This window comes from Macrosteles quadrilineatus, unplaced genomic scaffold (assembly GCF_028750875.1).
Source record: "Macrosteles quadrilineatus isolate MER2022 unplaced genomic scaffold, UCM_ALF_1.0 Scaffold_3__2_contigs__length_128488019, whole genome shotgun sequence".
In the NCBI taxonomy this organism is placed as follows: Eukaryota; Metazoa; Arthropoda; class Insecta; order Hemiptera; family Cicadellidae; genus Macrosteles; species Macrosteles quadrilineatus.
Genome location: NW_026542596.1, coordinates 44,127,382 through 44,137,316, shown reverse-complemented (window position 1 = coordinate 44,137,316; position 9,935 = coordinate 44,127,382). Strand labels below are relative to the sequence as shown.

The 9,935-nt window shown below is 35.9% G+C and overlaps 1 protein-coding gene across 1 annotated transcript; it reads right to left on the bottom strand.

The window, feature by feature from the left end:
- Positions 1 to 3,689: 3,689 nt before the first annotated feature.
- LOC128989153 (uncharacterized) lies at positions 3,690 to 6,476 on the bottom strand. Its single transcript, XM_054411022.1, has one exon. The coding sequence runs from the start codon at positions 6,474 to 6,476 to the stop codon at positions 3,690 to 3,692; it is 2,787 nt and encodes a 928-aa protein (XP_054266997.1).
- Positions 6,477 to 9,935: the final 3,459 nt, after the last annotated feature.

Genomic DNA, 9,935 nt, shown 5'->3' with positions numbered 1-9,935 from the left:
AGTAATCTGAAACCTCGTTTAGCCAAATAAATGATCTTATCATAAGCGACCTGTCCTCCTCGTCCCATAGTTATATAACGAAACAGCAACGCACAAATCATGTAATTAACCCTAGAAATAACAGAGTCAAAATTTCGTCGACACTAGCGATCAGTGTCCCAATCATGAACTCTACACGAAAACCAAGCTTCTAAATTTACAATGGGATGAGAAGTCTACTTTTGTTGGTTAGTCTATGATAATACGCACTTTTAAAGACAAACCGATTTTAATAAGAAGCTTTAATGTACTGCAAGGGGTGGATTTGTAATGAAGCCCAAATGTTTGCAAATAATAAGCTTATGTACCATGGTTTGTTCTACATTGACACATCATGTGTACGACACCGTTCTTTCGTCAATAATTCGTGGTTCGGTATATTTTCCTGAACACTCAAAAGAATTTATATTTATACTTCTGTAGTGAAAAATACACAGATTAATTTTTAGTATTTCAACATTCAACATCACACCTCAATTTAAGGTGTATTTAATCGCAAAACTTGTCTTATGCAAACGCAGCCTCGGGTTATGACGATGTATAAAATCGGTGTAAATAACCATAAGCTGTTAGGATTGATTGGCATATAAAATAGGCAATCATTATGTTCATGGTGCTTTCTTGAATATGGAAATATAAGCAGAAAGCTGATTGAGGTATTTGAAATCTTTATGGAGACAATAACTTTAGAAGTGCGTCTCTCGACGAAGTTATGGTACTTGGAGCTGCTCTCCATTCCGAAAATCCGGTGGTTTGTGTATTTATAACCAAGCGGTAGACAAAAGAGATTAAAGTAAGTTTTGCTCCTTGATATCCGGTGTAACAAAAAGTCGTATGATTTAAATTAATAGTCTTTCCCTAAGGATACATTAAATTAGGAAGGTGCCAATGAAAAATTGTAATGGAAATATCACCAATAAACACGTACATTATAGTATGTTTACAGTATACATAATATAGTATTGGTACAGAGGTAGAAATATTTCATTATTAGTACCGAAAGCGGTATTTTTCGTTATTGAAGCTTCATGTTAGAGGCAAAAAGCCACACAGGAACACCTAATTTCACGTGTTGGTGTATTTTCGATTAGGCTACTAGATTAGACCCTGCATGGTAAACAAATGATGTTAGTTACCCGAAATAAAACGGGGTTTAGACTATTTAACATTTCTGATATAAATTTAATGATACATACATTTCATGTCAGTTCTAATATTCGTCGGTGTAGCCGAATATGATTGTGAGTTTTACGTACGAGGTGAAGCCGAGGACACGATTAATTGAAGTTATGAACCATCCTTTTTATCATGACGCAATTAAGCCTTTTTTACATCAACAATGAAAACAGCTGATTCAAACTATGAAATAAATTGTGAGGAAACACTAGAGCAAGTATTGGGGATAGAGGACAAGGGAAGCAAATTTAGAGCAAGGGAAATCGGCCGATAGTTTTAACTAATTCAAAATTAACATTGTGAATATTTTCTTTTATATCAGCTGTCGTCAAAACTAGCTACTCACTAGACTACGGAGGGAGCTATGAAAGGTTGTTACGGGTGTTATTTTATTGAATAGAATATAATGTTAAGTAACACAATCTCCGCAAAATCTGATACCAATCAAGGCTGATAGACAATCAGGAGTGTACATAGTCGTATCTTGCTGTTATGTAACATGTATTGTGTTCTCGTTATGTTAGCTGGCCGCAGAAGTGCTATCAGTGCAATTAGTGATACTCTATGTACAGACATGTACACATCTGATTCATAAGTTCGCAATGACGAGATAGGTCATAATTACAACTCTATCATTCATAAGACCACAAATGAAACAACACTCTCCGAATTAACACTTTTACAATTAGTAGAAATAGGAGTATTTTGTAACAATGTTGGCCATTTATGTCTGCTGTTGCATGTCAAATCCTCTTAAGAAATCCCTCCCAATCCCTGGGTTATGACAACATATACCACACATGGCTTCAATGGAATTGCTTTTTGCAAATTAAATTACGAACAGTAACATTTTCTCCTTTCCTTATGTGTTTCCGAATTTTGAAATTTATTTCATTACATTAAACTACATAACTAAAATTAATTACAGAATACCAATTAAATAATTAATTGATTTTGCAATCCTTTAATTATTTGATAATGGTGGCTCAGGAAAAACCAAAAAGCTCCGATAACTTTATTAAGACCCAGATATAGTAGCTATTGTTAAGAAGCCGGAGATTTAGGTGGGCAGGACACAGAGAGGGAAGAGATGTTAACAGTCTCCTGAAGTTAGCAACCAATGGACTACCAAGAGGGACCCGACCTCAAGGAAGACCTAAACTACAGTGGGGTGACAAGGTTCGGAAAGACCTTCAGTGGATTGTGACATCTATTGACCAACCAGCAGACAGACAACCGTGGAGGCAACTTGTTGGTGAAAACCTTCTTAAGGTTGAATGGATAAGGAGGTAAGGTAAAGTAATTATAGAATTCGTATTTATTAATATACAATAATAACAATAAGAATTAATGTCATCGATAGTGTAGTTAAAATTATTTTACTTGATTGAGTTTTGATAAATGTGACAAGGGCTTTTGCAATGCACTGTACTGAGTTTTTTTGTTGCTAAGCAATGATGTCGATATTACTAAAAGTACGCTGATGTATTTCCAATAACGGAAGTTTAGAAAGCCTTATCGGCATACTGTATGACATTCTTCCGGAGGCATACAATGTTTTGATAGAGTTGATATGCAATAATATATTTGCCTTACATAACATTCACACATCAACACAAATTATTTAAATTCTTTTAACACTCCAAACATTCAGAAAGTTAAATTTAAGTAAAATACGTAATACAGCCCTTTATATTGTAGCTCAATTGATTCCGTACAGAGATTGTACTGTATATCTTCGAGGATTATTTATAGTAATAAATGAATTCTGGATACGGTTTATGGAATAGAATCATTCTAAAGTCATGTAATCAACCTTAAAGCTAGGAATACAATGGAAACTCCATGTACAGTATCTAAACTTAAATTTATTTAATTACAATACAAAATTGATGCTAAAAGAAAAGAAAGGGTTTACAATAAAGTTTACAAAGAGTGGGAAATGAATTTACTATAAAAGCTTTAAGCTAGGCCTATTACAATAGTTATAATTTAGGTTCAGGTGTTATATTGCACGGATCTTTATATATCTTTATATAGCCTAATTAAAATTTTGTTTTTGAAAAATAAAATGGGTTCAAATTATTTTCTGATTGGTTGAATTAATTAAAGTTCTGAGTAAGCTTCTGCTAGTTTCTAGACTTTTAAATTCTGGTACAAAAGCTCAAAAGTTAGGCCTAAAAATGTTTTAATAGCTGAATGTTTTGTAGAGAATGAAATTAAATGGAGATTATAAGATGAGAAAAAAATGAACACACTTTTTGGATAGGAGAACAAGCACTGTTTTATTTACTTTTTTATACACAACATGTGTTAGCAATAGAGAATAATTTAATTTGATTAAGAACACATGTTAGTTGCAAGGAAAAGAGATGTACATTAAATAAAACATAGAGTGTTAAATAATATGAATGGTTAAAGTTTACTGAACATACCGGGGGCCTTGAATCCCCAGTGGATTCAACAAAAACAGTTCACGAATCCACAGTTGGCAGGGGAAACACTTTGTGGGCAGATCTTCTGAGGTTGCCACTTGATGTTTTTAAGTCTATCACTCGCACAACCCCATCAGCCCCTGGATGAACTGCTGTAATTCGAGCGAGAGGCCACGAGAGAGGTGGTGAGTCCATATGTACCAGAACAAGGTCACCAACTTCAAGATTTTTTGATTTCCGAGTCCACTTGGTACGTTGTTGCAAGTTGTTTAAGTATTCTAGGTGCCATCTATGCCATATGCGTTGATGAAATGCTTGAACTAGCTGCCATTGCTTGAGACGGTTTTCAGGAACTGTCAGGAGATTAGGTTCAGGTACTGCTGTGAGGGGTGCACCAATCAGGAAGTGTCCGGGAGTCAGTGCTGCGAGATCCGAAGGATCATTTGAAAGAGGTGTCAGTGGTCGGGAATTGAGCATTGCTTCGATTTGGGTCAACAATGTGATGAATTCAATGAGTGTTAAGACTGAGTTTCCCATTACTCGACGGAGATGATGTTTCACATTCTTTACAGACGATTCCCACAATCCTCCTTGATGCGGAGCGGCTGGTGGATTAAAATGAAAATTGATACCTTTAAGTGAAGAGAATCGTTGAATCTTCCGTTTGGAGTCTTGACAATAAAGAGATTTTTCAACAATCTTGCGTAGGGTAGAGTCAGCACCAATGAAGTTGGACCCACAATCCGAGTAAATGTCGGAAGAATGTCCTCTGCGAGATACAAATCGAGTCATTGCAGCAATGAAAGATTCAGTCGTTAGGTCTGTTACTACTTCCAAATGTACAGCTTTCGTGACGAGGCAGATGAAAGTACAAAAGTATGACTTTATGTGTCTCACTGCCTTGAGGTTGAAGATTTTAACAGTAAAAGGCCCTGCATAATCTATGCCGGTGTGGAGGAAAGGTCGAGCAGGAGTTACACGAGACTGAGGGAGATCAGCCATGAGAGGACACACATTTCTAGGTTTGACTTTGAAACATCTGACACATTTATGGATACGAGAGCGTATGGCACAACGGGCAGACAGTATCCAAACATGTTTGTAAAGTAATGCTTGAGTAAGCTGAGGGCCTGAATGAAGATTGTAGATATGGTAGTGGTCAATGAGGAGATTTACCACATGATGCTTTTTTGGCAGAATAATGGGATGTCGAGCATCTTCAGGAAGTGATGTCTGAGAAAGACGTCCTCCAACACGCAATAATCCAAATGAGTCAATGAAAGGTGAAAGACGTTGTAAACGAGTGGAGCAAAATGATTTCCGTTTGAGGCAGTTGATTTCTTCTGTGAATACTTCTTTTTGTACAAGTTTAAAAATGTGATATTTTGTGTCTTTCAGTTCCTGTGTTGAGATGAAACCTTGGCGTTTTTCAGAACCTTTACAGTTGTGTATGAAACGAAGGACGTAAGCAAAAATCCTAAGAAGTCGTTCCCATGAAGAATATTTAATGAGAAGATTGGTCAGCGTAGATTCAGTGGTAGTTGACACAAGTACAGTTAGAGGAGTGTGTTTTACTTCATCTAATGTTGAGATATCTGTAGGTGAAAAAGTTACATCAGGCCAGTTTGAAGGGGGAAGAGAAAGCCAAGAAGGCCCTGACCACCAAAGGGGGTGAGACACAAGCTCAGTGGCTAGAATACCTCTTGAAGCACAATCAGCAGGGTTTTCCTTGCTAGGGATGTAACGCCAACAGTGATAGGGGACAAGTTCTTGTGTTTGGGCGACTCTGTTAGCCACGAATGTTTTCAGCCTGTAAGATGGAGTTTGAAGCCATGTAAAGGTTACTGAAGAATCACACCACAAATAACATTGGTTGAGTGAAATTAAGGGTTTGAATGAAGAACAACAGAAGTTTACGAGTTGAGCTAATAAGTGGGCAGCGCAGAGTTCTAATCGTGGAAGAGTCACCTTCTTGAGAGGGGCGACTCTAGTTTTAGATAAAACCATACGTGTAGTCACTTCTCCGTTGGGTTGGGAACATCGTACATAGACAACAGCTGAAAACCCACGTTCAGAGGCGTCTGAGAAGCCGTGAAGTTCAACACTAGAATTTGGAGAGATTTTCAATGCTCTAGGGATCTGAATGTCTGCAAGTGCTGGTATCGCTGAGATAAAGTTACTCCAAATTGCACTAAGTTCTGGAGTGAGAGGTTCATCCCATTGTAGACCGGTCGTCCAGAGAAGTTGAATAAAACATTTCGCTGTCATAGTACATGGGCTAAGAAATCCACAAGGATCGTATATTTTAGCGACTAGACTGAGAACGTGACGTTTAGTTAGTGTTTTTGGCGGTAGGTTGAGATGAAATGAAAAATTGTCCGAGTCTGGAGACCAGTGTAGGCCAAGAATTGAGAAATGGGGATCAGGTGTATTTTCAAGAAAGACTGGAGAGTCTTTATGAGTGTCTGGAAGAGACTGAAGAAGCTCGGGAGAATTTGAAGTCCATTTTCGAAGTTCAAAGTGTCCACGGTTGAGTAGTTGAATGAGTTGATTTTGAAGGTTCTTTGCTTCATCTACCGTGTCTGCTCCAGTTACAATGTCGTCTACGTAAGTCTGAGTGCGCAAGACATTTGCTGCTTCAGGGAAGTCTTTACCTTCGTCTTCAGTTAACTGGTGGAGGGTACGAAGCGCTAAGTAGGGTGAGCTATTTACTCCAAAAGTCACTCGAGTGAGTTTGTATGTGGATATATCTTCAGAGGGATTGTCACGCCACAAGACGAGTTGGAACAGTTGATCGGAAGGTTTGATTAAGATTTGAAGATACATTTGGCGAATATCGCAAGTGAAAACGATATTGTGTATTCTGAAATGTAGCAATATATCACAAATGTTGGTCTGTAATTTAGGGCCGGTCATGAGAGAATCATTGAGGGAAATTCCAGAGCTGGTTTTGCAGCTTGCATCATAAACGATTCGGAGTTTAGTTGAGGTACTGGATGGTTTCACAACTGCATGGTGTGGCAAGAAATAGTGAGGAGAGTTGATATCTAGATGAGGTAGTTTTACCATATGACCTTGAGAGATGTGTTCATTTATATTGTCAGAGTAAGCTTTATACAAATCAGGAGAGAGTGTAAAACGTCGTTCAAGTGAGTGAAAACGTCGTTCTGCGATGAGTTTGGAAGATCCTAAAGGTGGATGATTTTCTTTAAATGGTAGCTGAACTAAGTAACGGCCATTTTCGTCCCTAGAGTGGGTAGCTTTAAACAGATCTTCACACTGTTGCTCTTCAACCGATATCTTTGAGGGTACAGATAATTCCTCTAATTTCCAAAATTTCTGTAGAGAGTTATGCAATTCGTTGTCAACCGTTGAGAGCAGAGAGATGGATGGAGTGTTGGCAGGCTGGGAATCGGTTGAACAAGGTGCATTCCCCATAACAACAAAGCCAAAGTGAGTTCCCATCATGTTAGGCATGTTAGGGCCGAGAGAATAGTTTTCATTCGTTAAAAGAAGAGGGAAGAGAGAAGCTCCGATCAGCATGTCAATGGGCACTGATAAGTGGAAGCTGGGATCAGCAAGGGGGTAAGGTTTTACTTTCAATAGAACTCTTTGTGATATTTGAGATCTAGGGAGATTGACAGATATTTTATCAAGTATGTGCACTTCATGGTTGGATGCAACTAATTTTCCTGCCAGTGTGTTAACAGTGAGGTTCACAATACCCTTTGTGAGAGTTGGAGATTGAGAAAGACCAACTACTTGTAAGTTGGATTTGAAACGAGGTGCATTCAGTAGTTGAGCAGCTTTTTCACTAATAAAATCACACATGCTGCCACTATCAATCAATGCTCTGAACACATGTTAGTTGCAAGGAAAAGAGATGTACATTAAATAAAACATAGAGTGTTAAATAATATGAATGGTTAAAGTTTACTGAACAATAGCTTCCAAGGATAGAAAATGTCTACTGGAGTGATCTCACCAAAATTGATGTCTTCTTCACAGTTAGATTTCTTGATGTTGTTAGTTTATGTTTCTTATTAATGTTTGTAACAAGGACGGTTCTTCTTTAATCGAATTTCACTAATTTATGTTCAAATATAGGTATAAAAAAAAATTATATTAAAATATGTAGTTTACAATTCATATCTTTTGTTGCACTCACACATGTCAATGCTGACTTTATCACAGAAAATTGTAGGCCACTGTTCACACATATATTATAACAAATTGCATTTTCTATAGAGCTATATTTGAATTTTGAAAAGTTATTATATTGAATTTGAAGCAATTTTGTCACAAAAAGTTATAGACTATTATATATTTACATGAAATTAGGTTATTTGAAAATTTTTTTATTATATTGTATTGAATCAATTACCTATTGGTGTGTTTGGCCATATTATACAAGGTTTGATAAACGGAGATGGATTGACTTATTGATAAAAATGAAAACATATGGTAAAGATTAAATTGTTCTATGAACAATATATCACTGAAAATATTGAATTGTTACAGACAATACAAACTTTATGGAAAAATAGTCACCGAAGAGAATATATCTTGTAGTAATGTACCATAAGAAAGTATTTTATTACGAATATTTTCAACGTTCATAATATTGAAAGTCAAGTTTTTAAATCCGAGTAGGTCCTATATTTTGATTTTATGAGAACGTTTGAGCTTAACATAAGAGGATATACATATAAGCTCTTATATGGTTTGTGTTTTGTTCACTGATAAACAGTAAAACTCCACGTCTAAGTTTTAAAATATGATTTCCAAAAGTAGGTGTAGAGTGCGTGAGCAGGTAACTAAGCGATTCCTTCAGAAACTTGTTCAGGGGGCTTAGGGTGTTAACATACCAAAAGTCCTGACTCCTAGGTGGTGAGCCAGGGGGTGGAGGGGGGAAAAAGGGGGGGGAAAAAGGTACGCATTTTGGGTTTTTTGATTGTATCTCGAAAACTATCAACTTTTTGTATACTATAGTAAATTATAAAATTGAAGAAGATTAAATTATCTACAAGAAAAGTATATAATGTGTTTATTTTGGTTCAAACAGATTACGAGTTATAACTTATTTAATTGATATCTTATTAAAATACTCCTTCCATAAGAAATACATGTAAATTAGTATGCGAAATGGGGCGAATCCTATCCGCCCAAAGGAAATATAACTGATATTCTGGAAATATTGACAAAATTTCCAGTAATTTGACACTTTAATCATGAAATTTTGTCAAAAATTAAAGCGAGGGTGAGCGTTTAAAAATGGGATGATTTAAGGTTTTTTTTATATTTCCAATAAAAAAACACCAAAACTCGAAATTTTGTTACCTCGCCCTCGCCTTAATTTTGGATCAATTTTAATGATTAAAGTGTCAAATTACTGGAAATTTTGTCAAGATTTCCAGAATATCATTTATATTTCCTTTGGGCGGATAGGATTCGCCCCATTTCGCATACTATTACATGTATTTCTTATGGAAGAAGATTTTAATAAGATATCAATTAAATAAGTTATAACTCGTAATCTGTTTGAACCAAAATAAACACATTATATACTTTTCTTGTAGAAAATTTAATCTTCTTCAATTTTATAATTTACTATAGTATACAAAAAGTTGATAGTTTTCTAGATATAATCAAAAAACCCAAAATGCGTACCTTTCTCCCCCCCTTTTTCCCCTCTCTACCCCCTGGCTCACCACCTAGGAGTCAGGACTTTTGGTATGTTAACACCCTAAGCCCCCTGAACAAGTTTCTGGAGGAATCGCTTAGTTACCTGCTCACGCACTCTACACCTCATTCCTTGACTGGACTATAAACGATTTCTTGTAAAATAAACAAAATACTTTTTTAATAATCTAGTTACATTCATTTATGCAGTCCAAAAAAGAAAAGGCATCAGTTTTATTGTTTTAGGTTTTTTCTTAACCGAGAGTTGCAAGCATTTTCAAATATAATTATCACTTATTAAGATTTAAAAATATGTTCTGTAATTAAAACAGTGAGATTTGTTTAGCCTAAAATATATTCATGCCTTTTAGGCCCAATATAAACTTGACCTAGCTATTAATCTTAACAATATGAGCTAACAAAACAGGAAATAACAATAGTAGTTTAACTAATGTAATTGTATCCACTCAGCTGATTTCGTACAGTAAAATTTTCTTTGGAAATACAGCTAAATTTACAAATAATATTGACAAAATATCCAGTTACCTTTAAAAATACAAAATAAGAATGTTTTGACGCAAAAATAAACGTTAATCTGCCATT

Coding starts and splice junctions, on each gene's coding strand:
- LOC128989153 (XM_054411022.1), bottom strand. CDS start 6,476: ATGTATCTTCAAATCTTAATCAAACCTTCCGATCAACTGTTCCAACTC.